Below are 25,974 nucleotides of genomic sequence, written 5' to 3' on the forward strand. Positions count from 1 at the left end.
CTGCGCCACCCCAGACCCTATAAGGCCTGGGAGCTGAGAGCAGAGCCAGCTGCCAGCTGCGCCGCCCGTCACTCCAGGGGACCCTCACACGGTCCAGGTGAGCAATGCCGGGGTGAGGCTGGCCTCCGGGCGGGTATCGGGGGACTTCTCAGGGTTATGGGTGTGGGGCAGGAGGCCCGGGAGCCCCCATTCATGCCCTCTCTCTGCCCTTCCAGCTGCTTAGAGGATTACCATGTCTGCTCAAGATGGAGGAGGCCGGGATCCTCCCAAACCCAAGGGCAAGGTGAGGGCAGGCGTGGGAGGGAAAGATCGCAGCTGGGGCCTGGAGAGACCCCAGAACCTTGGGAAGGTGACCTCCATGGTCCTGGGGTCTGGAGGGGCTTCCCGGGGTGGGGGAGGGCTCTGAAGGCCACGGTGCCAATCTTCCCTCAGGTCCCAAGCTGGAGGGGGGTGGCGGGGGGAGGATGCCCTCAAACCTCAGTTCTTTCTTTGCTGTGTGACCCTGGGCCAGCCCCGGCCCCTCTCTGAGCCTCAGTTTCCCCATCTGAGAAATGTGGGCCACGGAAGGAAAAGGAGAGGCCCAGAGGGTGAACTTTTTCTCTGTCCGCGGGAGGCAGGCTGAACCTGCCCATTCCTCAGGTGAGGAGACTGAGGCTCGGAGGGGCTGAGGTCATCCAGGAGCAAGGGTCTGAGGCAGTGTGGCAGCCCAGGGCTCTCTGATGCTCCCCTCACCCCACCCCCACCCCCACCCCCACCCCCACCCCCACCCCCACCCCAGCCTGGCTCTGCTCATGCTGCTCCAAACCCCATGTAGAATCTGGGCAGCTTCTTTGGGTCCCTGCCTGGCTTCAGCTCTGCCCGGAACCCGGTGGCTCACGCCCACAGCTCAGCGGGAGAGGCCCAGCCGGTCGCCCATCCCACAGGCGCTCCAGCCGCCGAGACTGCGCAGCCCCAGGCTCAGGGTGAGTGGACAGCTCCATGGAGGCGGGAGCTCTGGAGATGGACCCCAGCAGGGACTCCTGCCCATCTTGGGGGTACTTCATAGGTGCCTGCGTCACCTCAACAGACCCCACGCAGCTGGCATGCTCATTTAGCGCCAGATGGGGACCTGAGGCATAAACATGAGTGGCCCAAGGGGGCACAGCCAGCAATGCCCCCCACATATCTCAACACCCCCTCCGCCTTCCATCACCCCGATTCTGACGCCCTGTGGACCAGGGGCTGGGCGTTCTGCATGTCTAAGCTCAGCAAAGATTTTGATCCTGGTTCCAGAGAGGGGCAGCAGCTTCCCTGGCGTCACACAGCTTGGGGTGCTCCCCACCCTCCAGTTGCTCAGCTGGGGTGCTCGGGGAAGCCCTAGCCCCAAGTCCTGAAGAGGGGCTGGTGCAGGGGAGCCCAGGTTAGGGCGGCCGCTCTGGGCCCGGAGCCACAGGCAGCCAACTTCTCCACATACCCAGGCCCAGCAGGTGGCTGCCAGTTGTGGTGGAATGGGGCAGGGAGGGCCCCCGAGTCCTCTCCCTGCATCACCCTGGGTGGGCATCCGGCACCCAGGACCCAGACAGGGAAAACTCTAGAGAACCCCTGCTCCGGGAGACCGCCCCTGGGGGTTGACGGAGCCAGACCCATGGCCGTGGATGTCACCTTCTGCCGTCCCTGGCAGGGCAGCTGGGACATTCCTGACCTTTTGGGCTGTGCCCGCTGATTGTGCAATGGGCTTCAGGGTGGCTGATGCCAGCGCGTGTCCCTCCCTGGGCTGCCTGATTGGCTCTTGTCCCCACAGTGGCCACCGACCCGGAGCAGACGACCAGGGGCGTTGAGAAGACGCTGCCGCTTTCAGACAGGGTGAGAGGGGCTGGCAGAGCCTGGTCCGGTCTGATGGCCTCCGCCTCCCCCTGGGGTACCTCCTCCTGGGATGTTTCAGTTCCTGCTGTCTGGGGGTTGTCATAGGCCAAGGAGCAGGTAGACACCCCTGTGGGATTCCAGGCCAGTCTTCCCATCTGAGCCTCTGTTTCTATGTCTGTGAAATGGGTGCAGTACTGCCTTACTGCCCGGCACCATGAGGCTCCATCCGGTCTACAGACACCCCCCACCCCCACTCCAGTTCTGTGCCTAGCACATTACGACCCAAACAGTGGTAACTCACTCACCCTGTGTCAGGCTCTAGGCTCAGTGTTTACATGTGCTGCTTAATAGTTAGCCCTCCCAACCGTCCTGCAAGGAAGGGAGCAATAGTACCCTACACAAAAGCTGAAGCACAGAGAAGCCAAGCCACCTGCTGAAGGTCACACAGCAAGACACTGTAGCATGGGATTTGAACCTTGGGCAGTCAGAGGCTGAACAGTGGCCAACGATGCATCCACCCTCGGGCCTGGGTGACCGGGGACCGCCCATATAACCACGTCCCCAGGGCCAGGGCAAGAGAAGTGGCTCCCGTAAGACTGCTGAGGGCCATAGCAGGGTGACAGAGCCCTGATACAACCCTTCCGCCCAGCACACACCCCACACTGGAGTCTTCCTCGACTCCCCTCTGCCCTCAGCTCGGCCAGATCTGAGCATCTCGGAGAGCAAAGAACCACCGGGCTCACCCTGTGGCCCAAATTAAAATGGACCCCAGCAGCTGAGGGCCCCCCTCCCCACTTTTTCACTCTTCCTCCTCCACCCCTCTTCACTTGCATTAATGGAGCACCTGTTCCCTGCAAAGTACTTCACGCACCTTGACTCAGTTTTCTCTACCAATCTTTGAAGGAGGTGCTGTTTTTATTGTTTGTTTTTTTAAATGGCTGGGAGGAGATTTATTTTTATTTATTTATTTATCTATTTATTTATTTTGGGCTGCGTTGGGTCTTCGTTGCTGCGCATGGGCTTTCTCTAGTTGTGGCGAGCGGGAGCTACTCTTCGTTGCGGTGTGTGGGCTTCTCATTGCAGTGGCTTCTCCTGTGGAGCACAGGCTCTAGGCGCGTGGGCTTCAGTAGGTGTGGCTCGCAGGCTCTAGAGTGCAGGCTCAGTAGTTGTGGCGCACAGGCTTAGTTGCTCCGTGGCACGTGGGATCTTCCCGCACCAGGGCTCGAACCCAGGTTCTCTGCACTGGCAGGCGGATTCTTAACCACTGCACCACCAGGGAAGTCCAGGAGGTGCTGTTTTAATTGCCACTCTTCAAATGAGGCTCAGAGAGGGGATGTGGCTTGCCTGAGGTAACACAGCAAGTGTGAGAAAGAGCTGAACCCAGGTCTCTGTGGGCAAGGTGCCCACTTGAGACGATGGTGGGCAGGAGGCAGGTGGTGAGAATAACATTTCAGGGCTTCTCGACTTCAGTCGTCTGGCCAATTCAGGGCCGGGTCATCCTCTGTGGGGGGCCGTCCTGGGCACTGAGGGGTGTTCAGCAGCATCCCTGACCCCACCCACCCACTCAGTGCCAGGAGCACCCTCTTCCCTGAATTTGTGATCATCACAGATGTCCCCAGACATCGCCCAGTGTCCCCTGGAGGGGTAGCAGGATCACCATGGGTCACCCCTAACCCTGGGTTAAGACCCCCTGAATTGGAAGTAGGAAACTGCTGGTTGAACCTGGGTGCTGGCAACCCTGAGGCCATCACAGCCCTTCAGCAGTTTGGAAGAACAAGAGGAAACTGCCCTCTTTTTTTTTGTTTTTTTTTAAATTAATTTATTTATTTTGGGGTGTGTTGGGTCTTCGTTTCTGTGCGAGGGCTTTCTCTAGTTGCGGCGAGTGGGGGCCACTCTTCATCGCGGTGCGCGGGCCTCTCACTGTCGCGGCCTCTCCCATTGCGGAGCACAGGCTCCGGACGCGCAGGCGCAGTAGTTGAGGCTCAGGGACCCAGCCGCTCCGCGGCACGTGGGATCTTCCCGGACCGGGGCACGAACCCGCGTCCCCTGCATCGGCAGGCGGACTCTCAACCACCGCGCCACCAGGGAAGCCCCTGCCCTCATTTTTGACCTGCCAAGTTTTCGACAGTTTCCTATGGCTCAAACCCAATACTTGGCCCTGTACTTTTCCAGTTATTACTTTTCTAAACATAGGTACCCAGATCCCCTTCTCTTACTTGAATGCATTCATGCTAATGAGCATTTGGCCTCCTCGAATTTCTCCCCGTGATGGGGAAACCAGTCTCAAAATTGCCATAGAGATTAGATGAAGAAAATGTGTACTTCAATGGCTTGCTGAGCACAAGGCTAAAGGATATTGAGCAAGGAGGGTCCCAGAGGTGCTAGGGAATAGCTGTCAGCAGTGGGCGATCTACTGTGTCAGGGGAACCACGTGGCACTGTGACAGAGCTCAGCAAGCTGTATCCTGGAAGCCAGGGAGGGAGGTATGTCGGGGTGGGAGATGAGCAGGCTGGGCCTCTGGGAGGAAGGTCCCACTCCCTGGGGCATGTTAGGGATGAGGCGGAGATCTGGGGAAGGGTGGGGAGTGAGGTGTCTGGCACTCTCTGCTCGATCACGAATGTCCTTCCTCATCAGGTCATCTCCGGGACAAACGACCTAGTGTGGTCCAAGATGACCAGGACCAAGGATGCCTTCTCATCTGGGATGGCCAACGTTGTGGACACAGCTAAAGGCGTGGTCCAAGGAGGCCTGGGCATGACCCAGTCCATGCTCACAGGCACCAAGGATGCAGTGTCCACTGGGCTCACTGGGGCAGTGAACATGGCCAAGGGCACCGTCCAAACTGGCATGGACACCACCAAGACTGTCCTCACTGGCACCAAAGATGCAGTGTCTGCTGGCCTCACTGGAGCAATGGGTGTGGCCAAAGGAACCGTCCAGACTGGCGTGGACACCACCAAGACCGTCCTCACTGGCACCAAAGATGCAGTGTCCACTGGACTCACTGGGGCAGTTAACATGGCTAAGGGCACTGTCCAAACGGGCATGGACACCACCAAGACCGTCCTCACTGGCACCAAAGATGCAGTGTCTGCTGGCCTCACTGGAGCAATGGGTGTGGCCAAAGGAACCGTCCAAACTGGCGTGGACACCACCAAGACCGTCCTCACTGGCACCAAAGATGCAGTGTCCACTGGACTCACTGGGGCAGTGAACATGGCTAAGGGCACTGTCCAAATGGGCATGGACACCACCAAGACCGTCCTCACTGGCACCAAAGATGTAGTGTCCGCTGGCCTCACTGGAGCAATGGGTGTGGCCAAAGGAACCGTCCAGACTGGCGTGGACACCACCAAGACCGTCCTCACTGGCACCAAAGATGCAGTGTCCACTGGCCTCACTGGGGCAGTGAACATGGCTAAGGGCACTGTCCAAACGGGCATGGACACCACCAAGACCGTCCTCACTGGCACCAAAGATGCAGTGTCTGCTGGCCTCACTGGAGCAATGGGTGTGGCCAAAGGAACCGTCCAAACTGGCGTGGACACCACCAAGACCGTCCTCACTGGCACCAAAGATGCAGTGTCCACTGGACTCACTGGGGCAGTGAACATGGCTAAGGGCACTGTCCAAACGGGCATGGACACCACCAAGACCGTCCTCACTGGCACCAAAGATGCAGTGTCCACTGGGCTCACTGGAGCAATGGGTGTGGCCAAGGGGGCCGTCCAGACTGGCATGGACACCACCAAGACCGTCCTCACTGGCACCAAAGATGCAGTGTCCACTGGCCTCACTGGGGCAGTGAACATGGCTAAGGGCACTGTCCAAACGGGCATGGACACCACCAAGACCGTCCTCACTGGCACCAAAGATGTAGTGTCCGCTGGCCTCACTGGAGCAATGGGTGTGGCCAAAGGAACCGTCCAGACTGGCGTGGACACCACCAAGACCGTCCTCACTGGCACCAAAGATGCAGTGTCCACTGGGCTCACTGGGGCAGTGAACATGGCCAAGGGCACCATCCAGATGGGTATGGACACCACCAAGACTGTCCTGACAGGCACCAAAGATGCAGTGTCCGCTGGGCTCACTGGGGCAGTGAACATGGCCAAGGGCACCGTCCAGATGGGTATGGACACCACCAAGACCGTCCTCACTGGCACCAAAGATGCAGTGTCCACTGGCCTCACTGGAGCAATGGGTGTGGCCAAAGGAACTGTCCAGACTGGCGTGGACACCACCAAGACTGTTCTCACTGGCACCAAAGATGCAGTGTCCACTGGGCTCACTGGAGCAATGGGTGTGGCCAAGGGGGCCGTCCAGACTGGCGTGGACACCACCAAGACCGTCCTGATGGGCACCAAAGATGCAGTGTCCACTGGGCTCACTGGGGCAGTGAACATGGCCAAGGGCACTGTCCAAACGGGCATGGATACCACCAAGACCGTCCTCACTGGCACCAAAGATGCAGTGTCCACTGGGCTCACTGGGGCAGCGAATGTGGCTACAGGGGCTGTGCAGACTGGGCTGAACACAACCCACGATGTTTCCACTGGCACAAGGAACACCATCTCCAGTGGCATGGCTGGTGCCATGAATGCGGCCAGCACTGCTGCCCAGTGGGGTCTGGACACCTCGAAGGCTGTCCTCACCGGCACCAAAGACGCCATGTCTACTGGGTTCACCAGGGTAGGGAATGTGGCCCGAGGAGGTGTGCAGACTGGTCTCGGAACCATCCAGAACTGGTTACCTGGTTCCCAGGATGCTGCCTCAGGTGGACTCGCCACTTCTGGAGCCCCAGCTGAAGGAGAACAAACCATCCTGAACCCTCATGAGGCTCAGTCATGTGGGGTCTCCAGGCCCCCGGACACTCTGTGTGCACGCCTGGACCTTGCTGGGAAAGCCACCACCAATACCAAGAGCCTCGTGTCAGCTGAGGTGACATTCACCCAAGGGGCCGCCCTGGGCAAGGAGGATGACGTAGGGCCTGGGGCCACCACTTGCGGCCAGGAAGGAGCCCGGGGCTTTGCAACACTCCGGGACGAGCTGGAGGAGCTGGGGGAGATCTTCCAGCCCATGAGCGCCGAGGAGCAAGGTGAGAACAGGACAGGCTGGTCCCAGCTCCCAGGGGCCCGGTCGTCTGTTACAACGCCTGCCTGACGCCTGAGGGGCCTCTCGGGTTGAGCGACCCTGTCTTCCCTTTCAGCTCAGCTGGCTGCCTCCCAGCCCCGGCTGAGGGAGGCCACGGACGACCAAAGCAGCTACTTCGTGCGTCTGGGCGACTTGGACCCCAGCTTCCGCCAGCGGGCTTTCGAGCATGCCCTGAGCCACCTGCAGCAAGGCCAGTTCCAGGCCCTGGACGTGCTGGCCCAGCTCGAGGACGCCTTCTGGCTGGTAAGAGCCCTCCTTTCCACCGGTGCCTTCCTCAGCCACACATGGGGGACTCGACAGACACATACTGAGCACCTAGTAGATAACGGCCATTGGCCACTTAGTCACGGGTCTGCTCTCAAGGAGCTTGTATTCCAGGGAGGAGGATGGACACAAGACCCAACACTTGCCGCCAACGGGGTTGCAGAGAGGGAAACAAGGAAACAAGACAGTCACGCAGAGAGGGGCAGGACAGGAGCGTGTCTGTTTGAGCCAAGCCATGTGGAAAGTGGGGACCGCAGGGACAGACAGTGGCCTGAGAACAAGCTAGGTGCGTTCCAAGGAGCAGAGGGCGGCCAGGGGCAGGGGAGGGTAAAGTGAAGGGACTGACAGGGTAGGGGGAACCGATGCGATCTGGGTGGGGTTCGGTGATGCAAGGAAGGGCCCAGCGGAAGGTGACTTGAACACCACCGCGGGGACGGGCACCGAGCCAGCGGGGTCATGCTCTCTCGCCAGCCCCACTCACCCCTCCGCCCCAGGCTTTCTCCGCCTGCAGCACCACTGACACTCATGCTGGCTCCTTGCGGGTGCTGAGGCTGACCTGCCTGCAGTGGGAAGTCTAGTGGCATCCCATCTGTGGCTGATGCAGACGGTGATGGACCCCCAGGTCTGAGCACCTCTAGGTTCTCAAGGTCGTGGGTCGTAAGTGTCGAACAGCCCCGTCTACACAGGTGGTGAGGAACCCAGCCATGCTGCCTGAGTGGGGATCCCTGGGATGCGCTCCGGCACCTGTTTTCCGTCAGTGCCCCAGGGGTCTGTGGTGAGCCGCAATTTGAGGACCACTGCTCCAACCCAGAGGGTCTCAACGGGGCAGTCGTGCCCCCGGGGGACACTGGGCCATGCCTGGGGATGTCTGTGGTGATATCCCGGCGGGGGGTGGAGCTCCTGGCATCGAGCGGGTGGGAGCAGGGAGGCTGCTCCACATCCCGCAGCGCCCAGGACTGGGGGCTGAGGGTTGGTCTGATGCAACAGAGGTTTTATTTAAGGGGATCCCTCTGGCTACTGTGGGGAGGACAGGCCACCAGGGTCAAGGGCCAGAGCCAGGAAATGAGTGAGGTTTCTGCAAAAATCCTGGCAAATGCTGAGGGGGGTCTTGGGAGTAGCATCGGCGGTGCCAAGAGGCAGTTGGGTTCTGGATGTGTTTCCAAAGTAGACCTACCAGGTTATGTGTGAGAAGTGCGAGAGAGAAAAGACCCTATGAGGCCTCGGGGACTTTTAGCAAGGGACACCTAGAAATGCCCTGGGTGGGTGGGTGGTGAACATTAAGGCTTGGTCTTGGACAGGGTAACGTGGAGATGACTAGTAGGCCCCCTGATGGAGTCGCTGGGGTAAGAGCTGGGAGGGTGATGGAAAGTTGGAGTCAACATTTGGTCCACTTGCTGAGCTCTCAGGAGGACAAGGAAGATTAGTCAGTGGGGGTGGGGGGTTCCTATGTGCCAGGGACCCAAAAAGCAAGGAGGAAAAGGTCCTGACAGAGCTGCCACCCAAGGGGGGCGGAGATAAACAACAAAGAAACTCACGGTAACTCGACAGTGATAGGTCTCTGAGAAGAGACAGAGATCTGGCAGGGAGGGCCTGGGGGGGAGGGGGGCCAGAGGAAGCATGTTTCAGGCTCAGTGGGCAGCATGTGTAAAGGCCCTGAGGCAACAACATGCTGGACGTGCTCGAGGGACAAAAGGAGGCCAGCGTGGCCTGAGCAGAGAGCACAGCGGGATGTCAGCAGGAGATGAGGTTGCACGTGTCCTGAGCAGGCCACGCAGGCCATGGTGAGGAATTGGATTCGGTCCAAAGGCCACTCACTGGGAGACGTGGGAGGATTTTGAGCCGGGGTGTGACATGGTGCCCCTGCGATTCTGCTGAGCTCCCTGACAACCTCATGAGGAATTTGGATTATTGCCTCTTTACGTGAACCATCCTGGTGCAGCTGGCCCTAAGCCTTTCCACCACGCCATAGGAAAGGTAGACACGAAGCTCCAAATGCCGCCCCCGGGGAAGTATCGGGAAGGTCCCCACCAAGAAGGCCTCATGTCTCAGCTGGGCTCTCTCTTTCCAGATTGAGAAGGCCCAGCAGGCTCCAGACCAGCAGCCGTGGCCGGACCAGGATCTGATCAGCCAAGCCGGCAGCCGAGAGGTGCGTACCAGGGGGCCGGCGCTCCTGCCCCTCCCCTCCAGTCCCGCTCACCTCCCTCCTTCCGCCCACAGGTGCCAGCCGCCGGGGCTCTGTCCAGGGTCTGCAGCCTTGTCCAGCAGCTCCATGTGGCCTACAGCAGCCTGGCCTCCGGCCTCCAGGGCCTCCCCGCTGAGCTCCGGTGGCAGCTCAGGCAGGCGCGGCACAGCCTCTGCGAGCTCCACGGCGTTGTCTCCTCTGCCGCCTCCGTGGAGGAGCTGCCGGCCGAGCGCCTGGCCCAGAGCCGCCAGTGTGTACGCCAGGCGTGGCAGGGGCTGGAGCAGCTGCTGGAGGGTGTGCAGCACAGCCCTCCGCTCAGCTGGCTGGTGGGGCCCTTCGCCCTGCACCCCGATGGGCAGCAGCTGTAGGAGCTCCTCCCCCGCCCAAAACCAGCCCCAGCCCCCGGAAGCTCCGGGCCTTGACGGCTGGCGCCCCACCTTTCTCCCTGAGCATGGCTGGCCCTTCTCCTGGCTGAGACCCTCGACGGCAGCGGGGGGGCCCGGGCTTCGCCTGAGACCTCAAGCAAGCGCTTCATTTAGGAACAAGAAGAGGAGTCGTGCCTATCTTGAAGGTTCTCCACTCAACACCCCCAGTAGGGCCCTTTTATCTTTTACCTCTGGGGGGGTCTTCCACCCCAGCCTGGGCCCTCTAGCTATACCAGCTTGGCAGGCGGCCCCGCTCCTCCATCCTGGGCTCCAGGCAGCTCCATCCTCACTCTGAAAGCCTACGCCCCTCAGCAAACAGCACATGCCAGAAGGTACCAGAACGCCACCATCATCCTGAGGCAGGTAGGCCCCCACCACCTCTGCCGACCCCCGGCCTGGCCCAGGGGCTTCATGAAGGCAAAGCCGCAGCAGCCACTGACAGCTGAGGACGAGACTGTCCGGGCGGGGGTGGGGTGAGTATATGTCCCTTCCTGCTGCAGCCCACTCACCCAGCAGCGACCCCTGGTCATGGGTGATCACAAAGATCCCACAGATGATGTTCTCAGGTCCCTGGGCCCAGAGGCTGCCAATGAAGGAATCAAGAGGCTCCCTCACAAGGGATGGGGCTCTAGGGAGCACGTGACAAAATGTGCTCGAGGAACTTCCAGGTGGTCCCGTGGTAAGGACTCTGTGCTTTCGCTGCTGAGGGTGTGGGTTAGAGGCCTGGTTGGGGAACTAAGATCCCACAAACCCCACAAGGCGCAGCCAAAAAAACCAAAAACAGAAACACGTGCTCGACACACGTTCAGGTCTCGGTCACGTGCTCCAGGCCGGAGACCAGCAGCCCCTGGACAAGGGCCCCTTCCTTCCCGCTGTGCTCCCCCTGGATCCTTGGGGCGCCCTGCGCGGTGGGCTGCACATGGGAAGGTGGGACAACAGAGGGCCGGTCCCCCTGCTCCCCGGGAGATGCTGAGGGAGCTGCGTCAGAGGTCCAGCGGCCTGAGGCTTGTCAAGCCCCCGCTTCCCACGCCTGCAGCCCCCCTATCTGGCCCCCTCCTTGACAGAGGAAGCAAAGCGGCCCCGCTTCTCAGAAATCACCGGGTGCTCCAAGCCCTGGGACGGATGGGCCAGCTCTCCCCAGAGGGTCACCACGGCTGCTGGGGGCCACAAGAGGCCCTGCGCCACAGGAGCGGGCCAAGGCAAGACACGGGGACCAGTCCGGGACCTTCCCCGTGCCTTTCCTTCCTCACTCCCCATCACGGATGGCCCTCGGAGGGGGTGACACTGGAAACAGTCGTTCACGGAAACCGACGACCTCAAATCCAACCAAACCAAACGGGGTGGGGGGGGGGCGGTACGCAAAACCACACCACGCCTCTCTCTCAGCCGGGACAGAGGGGCTCAGCCACCGGCAGGACGGGACACACGGTAGAGGCCACCGTTTAACCAGCAACCGCCGTGTGCAGCTGCCTGGCTGGGCGCCGCACACACATCCCCCATCTGAATCCAAGTGACAGGTGAGCACAGAGAAGCCCAGAGTGTGGGGTGTCACGCGGCGAGGCCTGCCCCCAACACCCACACCCTGTGAACATCGAGGACAACAGCCAGCCCTCAGCGTCCCTCCTGGTCCTTTTGGAAAGGCCTTGCTCACTGCCCTCGTCAGCCCTGCAGGGCCTGGAGCACCATCAGAGCCAAATTCATATTCACTGTTCACGGTGACCCTATGGCTTAAAACCCTCTGTCTCTGGACGGCCCCTTGACAACTGCAAACCAGTGATGCTAGAAAACCGAGCCAATAAAAGCAACCTTTTTTTCATTAAAAAAAAAAACCCTTTATAGTCATTTCATGTCCGTTGGAAATCACAGAAATTAGGCAGAAAAAAAACCCAGGGGGACAAATACAAACGAACAACACAGCGTCTCCCCACCAGTTCTCTGCTCCCTGGGTGCCGGGAAGGAGCCAGGCAGGCCTCGGGGCAGCTGCGCGTGGCAGCGGGGCCTGGCCACAGGTTGCCCGGCTCAGCTGTCCTCGTCGTCCAGGGACTCCGAGTCCACCCGCAGCCTCTCCCGCTCCTGCCGCTCCTTCCCGGGCCCGTCCAGGTCGGGGCCCTCCCGCGCGCTGCTGGTGGAGAACAGCACGGGCGGGCGGGGGTGAGCAGGCCCCTGGCTGGCTGTCTCCTTCCTTCCACCTACAGAGACCAACAGCCCTCGCCCCCAACCTCCCCCTGCCATGCCTGCAGCCCCGGCTGCTCCCGTGGCGGGTGTCAGGAGGGAGCCGCCCTCCCTCCTAGAGCTCAGGCCCAGGCCAGCCAGCCCCGAGCCCAGAGCTCCCTCCGAGGGGCCTGGGGGTCAGTCAGCGCGTGGGAGACTGATGTCCCCCTGGCCCTTACCCACTGGGAGCAGCTCAGACACTGGGCTGCCTTCTCTGGAAGTTGCCCCTGAGGCCCCAGCGACACTTACTCGTTGTGTAATGGATCTTCAGAGGAGCCGCCCCCCGGCCCCTCCTCTGAGTTCTGTCCTTCCTCTGGCTCCTTGTCCTCCATGCTCTCCCCCTTCTGGGACGTGGCCTCGCCGTTCACAGGGGCTGAGAGATCTGCGGGGAGAGAGGCTCGTGGGACGCTGTGGGACAACCTGCCTGCAGACAGCGAGCAGCGTGCGAGCTCCCGCCTGTGCACCTGAATTCACCCGCACCCCCGAGCCACCAGACACACGGGGGCCGCCGGCTGCATGGGGCTTTTCCTCCAGCTGGCCCCTGGCCCGTCCACGCAGCCTGGAGATGGGCGGGGCCGGTAAACAAATGGCCGTGGGCAACACCGGGGAAAAGCCTGCCACGGCCGGGCCCAAACAGACGTAAGGAGAGACACCCCCTCTGTGCTCTCTCCCAGGCAGCCTCGGCTTCGGCTAAGCCCTCTCGGTGCTGGTCTTACGGGATGCTCCAAGCATCTCTCACCAGGACCACGTGACCCCAGCAGGAAGGAACGCTCTCCTGTCCCCGCAGCCACTGTCCCCGCCGCAGACGCCCTTGCTCCTCTCAGCCCACCCGTGGCCCTCCCCTTCCGGACCTCTGCGACCGCCCGTCCCAGAAACGCTCGCGCACCTGGCCGCACACACACGGCCTCCCCTGCTACCTGGCTCCGAGGGTCTGGACGGAGCCTATGAGCAGCACACAGGCGTGTGGCCCAGACACCAGCTGCATTGGGGGGGACAGCCAGCCTGCACAGCGAGTGCCGACAGATGGCGCCACCTGGGCGGTCTGCTCGGCGCCCCTCCCGCCAGCTCCTCACCGGCGCTCGCCTCGTCCTCCGCCCTCTCCGCAGGGGCCTCCTCTCCAGCCAGCATCTCCTCAGCCTTCTCTGGCCCAGTTCTGGTCGCCTTCTGGATGGCCTCGATCTTTGGTCCCAGGACCCGAGACTTGAGCCGGGTGTAGACCTCCGCAGCCTTCTCCATCACCTCCTTGTTGGCCTTGTAGCGGCGGATCTGGCCCACCAAGAGGCCTGGCTCAGGGGGCACAGCCTCCGCAACCCCGCCCGAGACCTTCCCCCATCACCGCACCCTGCAGCGCCTCCCGCGCACACGGCTTCCTCCTCCCTGACCACAGGCGGCCGTGGCCGGAAGCCCAGAGCCCCAAGCAGACCCGTAGCCCCACCGTCAGCCCCTTCAACCCCTGCGCTCCTGCCGCACCTTCTTCAATGTGGCCACCACGTCCGTGTTCTTCTGGAGGATCTGTGAGGTCACCTGCAGGGTTCCTAGTTCCTCTAACGCGTTCAGACACCTTTTCACATCCTGCAGGGCAGTGAGGGCAGCGAGGAGGGTCAGCGCCTAGCAGCGGGGGTTCTCGGGGACCCGAGAGGGCACAGAAGGACACCCTGGGCTGAGCGACAGGGAGCCCCGGGGACAGTGGTGAAGCACGCAGAACTCGAGGGGTCTTGGGGTCTCGTGTGGCACCACCTGGTGGGAACGCAGAGCACTGCACTCAGGAGGCCAAGCTGGGCCCTTATCTGGTGGGCGCCCATGTGAACAAGGACCCTCTCCAGACTTCTAAGGGAGCTCGAGCAATGAGAGGGCAGGGGAACTGAGACATGACCTCTGCACCCCGAGAAAGGTCTCACCGGATTGTCAACCTTCAGGGCGAACTTGATCTCGCTGTGCAGCTTCTGAAGCTTCTCCTCCACGGAAGGTTCTGTGGCCAAGAGAGAAGGCAGAGGCCTGAGCAGGGTCCCTGGTGATGGGAGCCAGCTCCTCCAGGGCCGTCCCTCCTCCCGTTCGGCGACCTCAGGCTGCAACCAGGGCTGGGCAGCTGGCCCCTCACCTTTCTTCTTCTCAACCTTCCGGTCTGGTGGGAACCCTTCCGACCGCTTCCGGGTCCGTTCCACCTTCGCGGGCCTGGGGAGAGTCGTGCCCTTAGAAGGCCCCTGACCAGTGTCTCCACTGAGGGCCGGGGGCCTGTGGGGGGACCCATGGCCGCTGCAGAAGGAAACCGTCAGGAGGCCCGGGAGGCTGGGAGGAGGAGGCTCAAGGCCCCCCTGACCTGGTCTAAGGCAGCACCGAGGGGACCCAAGACACAGCCCTTCCTCTAGGAAGTAAATAATGTGAAAATCCAGAATTTTTTTTTTTTTTTTTAAACAGGTGGTTAAGGGCGAGTGGCTAGTTACGTAGACCCCAGCGCATGAGTTACTCTGATATGATGCTGGGAAACGGCAGCAGGCATGTCACCGAGCCTTCGATTCTACATCCTGCTCAGCAGCCTGGCTGCCACGTTCCCAGGGGGCAGGTTCGTTTACTGATGGCTGGGATTCCACATAGAAAGTGAGCAGGGAGATGGGCTCTGTGCTCCCACCTCAGTGGGCCTGGGACTTTAAATAAAGTCTGAGAACCACTGGTCTGGGGACAGTCTCTCCCCCTGAGCACTGGTGACACGGGGGCCGGGTCATCCTCTGTGGGGCTCCATCCTGGGCACTGTGGGGAGAGGGGCAGCCTCCCTGGCTCCACCCACTGGATCCCAGGAACCGCCCCCCCCATGTGACCACCACAGATGTCCCAGGACACTGCCCAGTGTCCCCTGGGAGCAGGGTCACCCTGCGGGGAGAGGCCTGCTCTGGCGAAGGACCGCAGACCTGGGCAGTGACTCCTGCATAACCTGATGGGGCCCCAAGAACCAGACACTTCAACTGCATTCAGTCTCGAAGACTGAATTTGGAAGCTGGGGCCCTCCCTTAAGACGTGGGGACCCCCAGGGAGCTATGGGAGGAGTAGCAGTGAGGGAACGGACCTGGTCCGGGGCTTCTCCTCGGGGCGCCCTCTCTTCTCCTTCTGGCTGGGTCTCCGCGTGGGCTCTGTGCTTTGCAGGTGGAACTTCTTCGCTGATTTCTTCACCTGTAGCAACCAGAGAATGGGAGGGGCTGGAGCAGCAGGCGGCATGGGGCTGCCCCAGACCCCTGAGCCGTTCCCTTAGAGACACAGTGTGACATTCACTGCTATCACCTTTGCCTGATGGGAGCTGATGGACTGGGCAGGATGGACCCCCATGTCCAGTCCATCCCAGGGCAGCAGCTTCTCAGGCCCTGAAAGGATCACCCAACAGTGGGGCAGCCCCACTGCATTCCTCTTGCCGAGCAACACACCTCCCGTGCCAGGGAACTTGGTCCCCCTTTTGTGACAAAACAGAGAGCAGTGGGGAGAGAACAGGGCATTGTTCGGCTCCCCTACCCCCACCGAATGGGACCCTGGGCTCGGACTAGAAGGCGATGGGCCCGGGGGGCTCAGATTCCTGGACTCAGGCTGGCTTGTGAGAGCCAGGAGGACAGGGAGCTGACGCCCTGCGGTCACGCACAGTGCTAACGGTCACCACCAACATGCACCAGAGGCCGAACTGATCCCATGCTAACCCCACAAGCCGCTCCCCCGCAGCAGCCAGAGGGCACCTGTGAGCACCCGCCCCTCCTCTGCCCACAGCCCTCCAGGGCTCCCACCTTCCTGGGGGGTAAAAGCCCAAGTCCCCTCCCTGCCCTCCCCTCCTCCCTCTGCCCCCCTCGCTCACTCTGCTCCAGACACACGGGCCTCCTGGCTGTTCCTCCAACACACCAGGCATGGTCCTGCCCCAGGGCCTTTGCACAAGCCGTGCGCTCGGCCAGGAATGCCTCTCCCCCAGGTATTTTCTCACTTCATTCAGATCCTTACTTAATGTCGGCTGCTCCCCTGAAGCCTCTGAGGTCTGCCCTCTTTGCGACGGAAACCCTCTAGCCCCCGCAGCTCACACCCTACCCTGGCTTCCATCTCCTTGGCACCACACACCATCCTCCGGTGGTCCGCTGCCCGCCTCCCTCCCTCAAGTGTCAGCTCCTTCACAGCGGGCTGTGTTTCCCTGACCGCTTGGCGCCCAGCACACAGCGGCTGCTGCACGGACGCCGCCGGACACACCTCTCTGTCCAGCTCGGCCTCGGGCTCCGAGTCGGAAGAGGACTGGGGGCCCCGGCCCCGGCCCTTCCGGCCGCGCTTCTTGACAGGCTCATCGTCGTCCTTGAGCTCATCACCGCTGCTGCCGGCGCTGCCCGCACGCGCCGCCTCCCCGCGCTCCCGCCCACGCCGCCGCTCCTTCTCCTCCTTCTCGCGCTCGCGCAGCCGCCGCAGCTCCTCCTCCTGCTCCCTGCGCCGCCGCGCCTCCAGCTCGCGCCGCCGCTCCTCGTCCCGGCGCTTCCACTCGCTGATGCGGTCCACCTCGTCGCTGTCGCTGGGGGTGCGCCGGCCGGTTAGGGCTCCCCTCCCGGCCTGCCCGCGCCCCCGCCCCGAGGGCCCCGCACCCACCTGTCGCTGCTCGAGGTGGTCGGTGGCCGCTCAGGCTTCGGTTTCCGCCCGCGGGGCTTGGGGGGAGGCTTCTCGGCTACGGAAGAGCGGGGGCGGGGTGGCCTCTCCCGCGTCTCTCGGTGGGCGTTCCCCCCCTCACCGCCAGGCCAGGCCCAGGCCCAGGCCAGCACCCCCCAGCCGGCCTACCTGGCTTCCTGCCCCGAGGAGGCTTCTTTACGGACACGTCCGAGTCGGAGGAGGAGGAGCAGGAGGAGGAGGACGCCGACCTCGCCACGGCCACAGGCTCAGCCTTGGCCCCGTCCGATTCTGCTTTGGAGTCCGAGTCGGAGGCTGACGGCGCCTTCTGGGGGAGGCCCGGGGAGGTGAGAGCAGCCAGGGCGAGGGCGGCCCCTGGCATCCCTGCAGTGCCCCACCCCGCCCAAACCCACAACCCTTAGTTCTGGCCCAGAACCCCAGACACACACACACACACACACACGCTCATGCACACGTACCTGTGTACACACACACACACACACACACACACACAACCTGTGTACACACAACACACTTGTACACGCTCATACATGCCTGCTTGCGCACACCACACACACACCTGTGTACACACAACACACTTGGACATGCTCATACATGCCTGCTTGCGCACACCACACACACACACGCGCACATACATCACACTTGCACACGGACGCATGCATTCTCTCTCTCTCGTGGGGCCCCTAAGAGTGCTTTGCCCCCTTCCGATGCCAGCATCCCGTTTTCTAAACCGGCCTCTAAGGCACCCTCGGGGGGCAGCAGCGGCTGGGTGGCCTCCTGCTCCGGGGAGGTGCTCCGTGCACACCGCACTCAGAAACCTTGGGCCAAGGCCATGAGTGAAGGTGGAGGCGGATGTCAGCGGGCCCCGGGGTCTCCCTGGGGCCTACGGCCTCCCCTCCTCCAAAACGGACTGACCCCGACCGTCGACTGTGGCTGGTGACCGTGGGGAAATGCTTGAGGAGCTTCCACTGGCCGGTGTGTGGGAACAAAATAAAACACCCGTACCTTTTTCTTCCGCCCTGGAAGGGGGCCCCGCCGTGGGGCCCGGACCACAGCTTTCTTCTCGGGGGTGAAGTCCTGGGCGGAGAGAAGGGAGCTGGACGTGGTGCCCACCGGCTGGCCACCCCTTGCCCCCGCTCCCCCGGGCGCCTGCCCAGGGTCCGGCCAGCTGCTCACCTGGTCACTGGTCTTCTCTGACTCGGAGGAGCTTTCCGAGTTCTCCTCCTCGGATGGCGACATGCTGGCTTGATCCAGGTCACTGGAGGCCTTCCGAGCTCGTTTTGAGACCGACATCTGGAAGGGGAGCAGCCCGGACACATCAGCAACTGAGAAAGCCTGTGTGCTTGGGAAACTTTGGGGGGAGGAGGGCAGGGACCCCTCTGAGAATCTGATAAAAACCAGGGATACTGATCCTAGAAGACATGATGCTCAGTGAAAGAAGCCAGACACAGAAGGACAAATACTGTGTGAATCCACTCACAGGAGGTCCCTAGAGAGGCAGATCCACAGAGACAGGAAGTAGATGGTGGGGGCCGGCGGCTGGGGGAGGGGGAGTCAGGGTTTCATGGGGACACAGTTTCAGTTTGGGAGGATGAGAAAGTTCTGGAGATGGATGGTGGGGATGGTTGCCCAGCGGTGTGAATGTACAGTGCTACTGAACTGTGAGCTTAAAAATGATTAAGATGGTGAATTTCACGTTGTGTGTGTTTTACTACAATTAAAAAAAATAAAGAATACAAAGCAGGGATCCTTCCCCCAGAAAGACACATACACGTCTGTTTTGCAACTAGATAGAGGTGGTGGTTGTACCCCACTGTGAATGTGTTAAAATGCCACTGACTTGTACGTTTTAGAACAGTTAATTTTTTAATGTGAATTTCACCTCAATAAGATTGTTTAAACGCACACACACATACAATTCTGAATTAGGTTTCAGGGGTCCACAGACTCCCAGATGCCCACTCAAATAAGCCAATTTAAGAAACTGTATAAAGGAAGAACTGAGGAGGCAAAGAGGACTGAGCTTTGGATACAGATCTCGGCCCACTGACGCCTGGTCCTCCCCGTCAGGGCGCGGGTTTCGGTATGATGCGCCTCTGCCTCTGTCCCGTTACGTTACAGCCCAGACTCGCTGGTTCTCGTCACAAGCACTTACTGAGAGCATCTCGCCTCCTCCGGGGCCTGACCAAGGCCAGGGTACAATGGGCTGCACCGTGTTCCCCCCAAACGCATACAATGAAGCCCTGACCCCCAGGACCCCAGAATGTGACTCTTTGGAGATGGGTCTTTGAAGAGATAATTAAAGTAAAATGAGGTATTAGGATGGCCCTGACCCAATATGATTGGGGTCCTTATAAGAAGAGGAGATTAGGACACAGACATGCACAGAGGGAGACCACGTGAAGAGATGGTGGACACACAGAAAAACAGCGACAGAAGAACATTAACTAGAGAGAGAGCACAAAGCCGACATGGCGGAAGGCCATAGCCACACCCCCCAAAATGGGGAAAGGAACACCAATAGGTGTGTTCCCAGCTAGGGTGCTGGGTTACGAGGGAAGAGGTTGTCTAAATGTCTCCCTAGTGTGGGGGAAAGGTGTTGTAATAATGACTTATATTCATTTAATACAAAGTTGGCCAAAAAACCCAAAAAAACAAAACCTGAATACATACTAACCTACAAGTAGGGGTTAATATCTAAGGGGTAGGATGGGGGGGGCATTTATTTTCAACATATTTCTGTCTAACTCCTCCAATAACTGTAAACAGAAACAACAGGGACTTTTAAAAAATGATGCCAGGGACTTCCCTGGTGGTCCAGTGGTTAAGAATCTGCCTTCTAGCAACCTAAGTGTCCATTGACAGATGAATGGATAAAGAAGATGTGGCACATATATACAATGGAATATTACTCAGCCATAAAAAGAAACAAAAACTGAGTTATTTGTAGTGAGGTGGATGGACCTAGAATCGGTCATACAGAGTGAAGTAAGTCAGAAAGAGAAAAATAAATACCATATGCTAACATATATATGGAATCTAAAAAAAAAAAGAAAGAGGTTCTGAAGAACCTTCTTAGAGAATGGACTTGAGGATACGGGGAGTGGGAAGGGTAAGCTGGGATGAAGTGAGAGAGTAGCATGGACATATATACACTACCAAATGTAAAACAGATAGCTAGTGGGAAGCAGCCGCATAGCACAGGGAGATCAGCTTGGTGCTTTGTGACCACCTAGAGGGGTGGGATAGGGAGGGTGGGAGGGAGACTCAAGAGGGAGGGGATATGGGGATATATGTGTGCATATAGCTGATTCACTTTGTTATACAGCAGAAACTAACACAACATTGTAAAGCAACTATACTCCAATAAAGATGTTAAAGGAAAAAAGAAAAAAAAAAAAAGAATCCTCCTTCCAATGCAGGGGACGGCGGCGGTTCAACCCCTGGTTGGGGAAGTAAGATCCCACGTGCTGCGGGGCAACTAAGCCTGCACGCTCTAGAGCCGGCACACGCCACAACTAGAGAGCCCACGTGCTGCAACTACTGAACCCACGCGCCACAACTACAGAGAAGTCTGCACGCCAAAACGAAGAGCCCGCGTGCCACAACTAAGACCCGACACAGCCAAATAAATAAATAAAATATTAATAAATAATCATAACGTTTAAGGACAAGAAAATGCTCATCTATTTGGTGGAAAAACAGCAAGACACATTACGTGTGTGATTGCCAATTCCATACTTTGCATACCCACCCCGCCCGTGAGGCATACACAAGACCATGGAGAAACACATCAGGATGTTTCTAGTCCTTGGTGCAGAAACCCCCTCAGATAGTTCGGGCATTTTTCACCAGCTTCTTTATGCTTTTCACATCTTCTAACTTATCTATGATGAGCATGGCTTATTGTTATAACTGGAACCAAAAGCAAATGTTATTTTTAAGAATCATAAAAACAATGCCTTACTCTAGCAAAAGAATTTGCTGCTAGGTCCCAATCCTTTCATTCTGCACCCAAATATTCGGAAGCAGTCAAAAGGCAGAGGAGAGGGAAAAAAAGGCAGGAAAGAGAATCTCTCCAAGAGAACTTAAAACTCACATCCACACAAAAACTTGTACACGAATGTTCACAGCAGCGTTATTTGTGATGGCCCCAAAATGGAAACAACCTGAATGTCCATAAACGGATGACAGATAAACAAAGTGTGGTCCAGCCCCACCTGGGAATTTCACTCAGCCACGAAAAGGAGAGAAGCCCTGACCCTCGCAACCACGTGGACGGACCCTGAGGACACGATGCTCGGTGACAGAAGCCAGACACAGGACACACGGTGTGTGATTCCACTGATGGGAAACCTCCAGAACAGGCAAGTTCCACAGAGGCGGATTCCTGGTTACTAGGGAATGAGGGTGGGGATGTGGGGGGACTGCCAGTGGGGACAGGGTTTCTTTTTTGGGGTGATGGAAAGTTCTAGAACTGACAGAGGGGATGCTGGCACAACTTTGTGAATGTACTAAAAACCGAAAGAAGGAAAGGCCGGGGAGGGAGAAGAGCAGGCGGCCAGACAGAACCTGTGGAGGGAGCAGGAAGGACCCCAGCCCCGCACAGGCCAGCTGTGCCCGCCCCACCCCCGCGCCCCTACCTTCAAGGCCACCGCCTTCCGCTTGAGGCCGCTGTTGTCACTGCTCTTGTCCGAGTCCGAGTCGCTCTCCATCCTGTCGCTGGCGGCTGCAGCGGTCACGGCTGTGACGGCCATGACCCCCCGGTCCTCGTCGTCCTCACTGCCACCTGCCGGGTCGGCTTCAGGGGCCTCACTGTCGGAGGAGCTCACCGGCTGGGGGTGGGGACAGAGACAGCAAGCAGGTCACCACCAGGTGTGGCCCACAGGACAGCAGCCCTGGCCGGGTCTCAAGTGTCAGGGTCTGGCTTGCTCGCTCTCCAAATGCGGGAACTGAGGCCCAGAGAGCTCCAAGGGGGACTTCCCTGGCGATCCAGTGGTTAAGACACTGTGTTCCCAATGCAGGGGGTGTGGGTTCGATCCCTGGTAGGGGAACTAAGATCCCACACGCCGCGCGGCACGGCCAAAGAACATTAAAAAATAAAACAAAACAGAAAGCTCTGAGGACTGATGCGGCAGGGCGAGATGGGCATGTGTGTGCTAGCCACTAGGATTCAAGCACGGCGGGATCTGAGGGCAAACCCTGGGCCAGTGACTTAAGCCCCTGTGTGCCTCATCCCACATCTGAGCAATGGGGCCGACACCACTTTGGCCTCACAGGGCTGTGGCGAGGGTGAGACACAAGTGGTATGTACTGAGGACAGTGCCCAGACTGGCAGGAGGTCCATCGAGGTTTGCTTTTGGTAAAAATGATTATTATTGCAATTACTAATGAGGAGGAAAATGACCTAGGACAGGACCTCTGGGCGCGAACTTCCAGGCACTTCTATTTCTGTTTTCGCCAAAATGCCTGCTCAGGTGGTAACAGCCGCAAAAATAGCAGACACGTAGATGGCACTTCTTCTGTGCTAGCCGCGTGCCGGGCTCGTCTGCACACTCAGTTGCCGTCTGTGAGCAGCAGCCAGGTGCCAGGCACTGTGCTAGGGAGGTGGGAGCGCCCAGACGTGAACACGGCACGGGCCCCGCCCCTGGGGAGCTTACAATCTAGTGGGAGACCGACCACGGCCATGTGAACAGAGCCAGGGAGTGTGGAAGAAAAGGAACCCTCCTGCACTGTGGGGGGAGGAATGTAAAGGGTTGCAGCCACCAGGGAAAAATATGGCGGTTCCTCAAAAAACTAAGAATAGAGCTACCACATGATCCAGCAATCCCACTCCTGGGCATGTATCCAGAGAAAACTATATTCGAAAAGATCCACGCACCTCTATGTTCACAGTAGCACTATTTACCATAACCAAGACACGGAAACAACCTAAACGTCCATCAACAGATGAATGGATAAAGAAGATGTGGTACGTATACACATTGGAATATTACTCAGCTGAAAAACAGAATGAAATAATGCCATTTGCAGCAACATGGATGGACCTAGAGATGATCACAGTAAGCAAAGTAAGTCAGAAAGAGAAAGACAAATACCATAAAATATCACTTACATGTGGGATCTAAAATATGACACAGGGAATCCCCTGCTGGTCCAGTGGTTAACACTCCACACTTCCACTGCAGGGGGAATGGGTTCAATCCCTGGTCAGGGAACTAAGATCTGGCATGACGTGTGGCACAGCCCAAAATTTTTTTTTAAAAAGGGTAAAAAGTGCCACACGAAGTAGGTCAAGCCCCAAACCTGAAACACTGGGAAAGAACCATCAGGCTTTCAGGCGGATTTCCCTCACACCTCTCCTCCGGGGCGTCACTTTTCTCTGGGGCACCCCTGGTGAATGGAGAAGGGAAAGGACGTCCCCGGTTCTTCACGGGGGAAACAGCAGTTTGGAGTGTGAGTGACTAAATGGAGGGTCCAGGACCTTCCTGATCGTCTGCGGGAGGAACGGAGTCAGCCTCGTGGCAGTGAGAGCTAGCAGACACGAGGGATCATCTCTCTCCGTGTAATATGTGGGGACCCGTCATTCTCGCTCTGCAGACAAGGCAAAAGGCGGCGTGATGGAGCCAGATCACACGGCGACTAAGCGACAGAGCTGGGGTGCAAGCCAGCTCTGCTGGGCCCCGAAGCCTGGCCCACTGGACACAGCTACTGCCTGTTACAAACCCCGGCTTGGTTCTGCTAAGCGCTCAACCAACTGTGGCCAGATGTGTGCCTCCACAGCGGGGAGGAGACTGGGACGAGTGGGCATGTTCCATAAGTGGGGAAACGAGGTCTCCAGGAAGGTAAGTGACTTGCCCTGCACTGTGCTTTGGGGATAAAGCCAGGAACTCTGCACCTCCTGGGCTTGGCCCACGAGACCTAACTACCTGCTAGCAAAAGTTTTGGGAAATCCGATCCCCATGGAGACGTCTGGAGGATGGAACACTGGTGGCTCGGAGAGGAACCAGGAAATAAAGGCCAAGAGCCAGCTGACCTGCAACCATCCCGAGACCCACCGGTTGAGAGGAGTGATGAGTGCTGGTCTCTTTCACTGTCTCTCTCTTTTTTTTTTTGGCCTCACCGCTCGGCATGCGGGATCTTAGTTACCCGACCAGGGATCGAACCCGTGCCCCCTGCATTGGGAGCGCAGAGTCTTAAGCCCTGGACCACCAGGGAAGCCCCCTCTCACTGTCTGAATGGGTCGGGAGGGTGACAGAGGTGGAAAGGGAAGGTCAGGCCCAGCCTGGCCTCCTCAGTCCCCAACACCTCGCACCCCGGTGCCTGACGTGCACTGGCTCACCGTGTCCCCCCGACAGCCCGGTGACAGCTTGTCGTACCCTGAGCCTCTGTTTTAGATGAGGAAACTGAGGCTCCGAGAGGTGACGTCAATCAATCCCCAAAGAACACGGTGAACAGGAGGAAGAGCCAGGCCTCGAACCCAGGTCCACGCATCCACACAGCAGGGCTCTTACCCCAGGATCCACGTGTAGAGGTCCCTCCCCGGGCCCACCTGCCCCTCTAGGACCCCATCCGGTTTGTACCAACCAGAAAAGAACTTCAGCCTGGGAGACGGGAGGCCTGGGTTTTAGTTCCAGCTCAGCTCGAACCAGCCACTGGGATAGGTCCCTTTACCTCCTCTATCAAGTCATGAGGATGTATCAACTGGGCTCCTTCTAGGTCAATCCTTCTCAACAAGGGGTGAGTCTCTCCCCCAGGGGGCATTTGGCAATGTCTAGAGATATTCAAATTTTCAAGATGCGGGGGGGTCTTGGCATCGAGTGGGCGGTGCTGCTCAACAGCTCACGGTGCCTAGGATGCCCCACGGAGAGGGAGAGAAGCTGAAAAAGCCTGGTCTAGGTCTCTGAGGCCTCACGTTCTAGCTGGGTCCTTCCCGGCAATCAAGTGAACACTCCAGGCCTCGGCGTGCTCAGCTGTAAAATGGAGAAGATGCCACCACCCAGCCCATCCTGGGATTACTGGATATAGCTGGAACCGCACTGAGATACCGTTTTCCACCTCCTGGCTTGGCAGGAGGGTGCAGGAACAGGCCCTGCCGTACGCTCCTGGTGGGAGCACACCGAGTTAAGGCTGTCAAAAAGAATGAAGCTGTTCTCTGCACAGACGAGGGAGACCAATTGGGGGAATAAAGCCAAGTGGAGCATTACATGCTTCAAAAAGCAAGCTATGTAGGGTTTTACGTGAACAAAGAATCTTGGAAGGACACACAAGGAACTGGTAGCTGGGGCTACCTTGAGAGGAAACTGAAACAGAAGGGCCACGAGGCAGGGCTGATCCCTCACCGTATGCCCTTTTGTACTTTTCACTCTTGCACCAGGAGTCTGTACTCCCACTCGAAACGTAAAACTAAACTAAAACCTTATGGGATGAAAAGACAGACCACCCGGGCACTCTCCAAGCGGCGCTTCCAAAAGCCTGCTGTGGACTGGCTCCATCAGAAGCATCTAGATCACTCGGGGGATGAACCACCTCAAGGTGCCCAGCCCTCAGCCCTAAACTACCACACCTAAACCTCATGGGGTGGGACCCAGGGATCCGCATTTTTAATCCAATGTTCTGTTTGGAGGCACAGATGGGTCAGAGAACCAAACAGCAGTAATATGCTCTCACACCTATAGCTACTTCTCAACCTGGGGAGTCTGTATGGGGTGGGTTTAATGTCAAGGTTACACCATTTTTGAGTTTCATTTCCTTGAGGGCAGGCATCTATGCGGTACTTCACAGGCTGAGGGTGTGTAATAAACATTAAATGGTGTGATGATTCACCAGGAGGCAATAAGCTTAGGACGAGACTAACCAGCACTTAAGCTGAGGCCAGAATATGGTCTCATGAAACTCAGCTACCTTCAGGGACTTCCGATCCATTTACCCAAGCGGGGAATGTGCAAAGCTCAGAGAGACGGCGGGGACCAAAGCAGGAGGAACATCCATCTCCCAGACCCATCACGGGAGGTAAAAGACACCACACACATGAAACATGGGCCTGGCCCCTTGAGAAGAGGCTGCCAAACCCTCAGCACTGGAGAGAGCTCTCGAATGGACCCCAGGTTCTAGATCGTGAGCTCCCAGAAGGCAAGAGGCACGTCTGTGTCACCTAGGATTCCTGGTCCCTAGTGCAGCACATGGCATGCGTGCAGCCGGGGTCTATACAGGAGTGTTTGCTGGGTCAGTGGCTAGACGGAGGCACAGAAAAGGCACACCCAGACCATC

The 25,974-nt window shown here is 58.7% G+C and overlaps 2 protein-coding genes across 9 annotated transcripts in view; one reads left to right on the forward strand and one right to left on the reverse strand.

Annotated features, from left to right (window-relative positions):
* On the forward strand, positions 1-11,709 carry PLIN4 (perilipin 4). Of its 4 annotated transcripts, none has more exons than XM_059062024.2 (8): positions 1-97; positions 216-283; positions 815-962; positions 1,781-1,842; positions 4,477-6,940; positions 7,052-7,239; positions 9,329-9,406; positions 9,478-11,709. In XM_059062024.2, exons 2-8 carry the CDS (start codon positions 233-235, stop codon positions 9,808-9,810), a joined length of 3,324 nt encoding a protein of 1,107 aa, XP_058918007.1. In that variant the 5' UTR covers positions 1-97; positions 216-232; the 3' UTR covers positions 9,811-11,709. The 4 variants fall into 4 exon arrangements, with proteins under 4 accessions (XP_058918007.1, XP_066889120.1, XP_066889122.1 ...); XM_067033022.1 differs by having other exon boundaries at positions 42-97; positions 779-962; XM_067033019.1 differs by lacking the exon at positions 1,781-1,842 and having other exon boundaries at positions 779-962.
* HDGFL2 (HDGF like 2) overlaps positions 11,675-25,974 on the reverse strand; it is an 18,200-nt gene continuing 3,900 nt past the window's right edge. The window contains exons 4-16 of one of the 5 annotated variants that reach the window (XM_059062053.2): positions 21,348-21,539; positions 17,881-17,997; positions 17,710-17,781; positions 16,855-17,011; positions 16,669-16,744; positions 16,285-16,594; positions 15,137-15,240; positions 14,177-14,250; positions 13,977-14,047; positions 13,549-13,650; positions 13,152-13,344; positions 12,328-12,460; positions 11,675-11,986 (exon numbers count right to left, since the gene is read on the reverse strand). In XM_059062053.2, coding sequence (XP_058918036.1) covers positions 11,887-11,986; positions 12,328-12,460; positions 13,152-13,344; positions 13,549-13,650; positions 13,977-14,047; positions 14,177-14,250; positions 15,137-15,240; positions 16,285-16,594; positions 16,669-16,744; positions 16,855-17,011; positions 17,710-17,781; positions 17,881-17,997; positions 21,348-21,539 — 1,701 coding nt within the window. In that variant the 3' untranslated portion in view covers positions 11,675-11,886. Of the gene's footprint in view, positions 11,990-12,327; positions 12,461-13,151; positions 13,345-13,548; positions 13,651-13,976; positions 14,048-14,176; positions 14,332-15,136; positions 15,241-16,284; positions 16,595-16,668; positions 16,745-16,854; positions 17,012-17,709; positions 17,782-17,880; positions 17,998-21,347; positions 21,540-25,974 lie in introns of all 5 variants that reach the window. The other 4 variants (XM_059062052.2, XM_067033031.1, XM_067033029.1 and 1 more) reach the window with 4 other exon arrangements.

The sequence above is a fragment of the Kogia breviceps genome, chromosome 4, assembly GCF_026419965.1.
Source record: "Kogia breviceps isolate mKogBre1 chromosome 4, mKogBre1 haplotype 1, whole genome shotgun sequence".
NCBI classification, from domain to species: Eukaryota; Metazoa; Chordata; class Mammalia; order Artiodactyla; family Physeteridae; genus Kogia; species Kogia breviceps.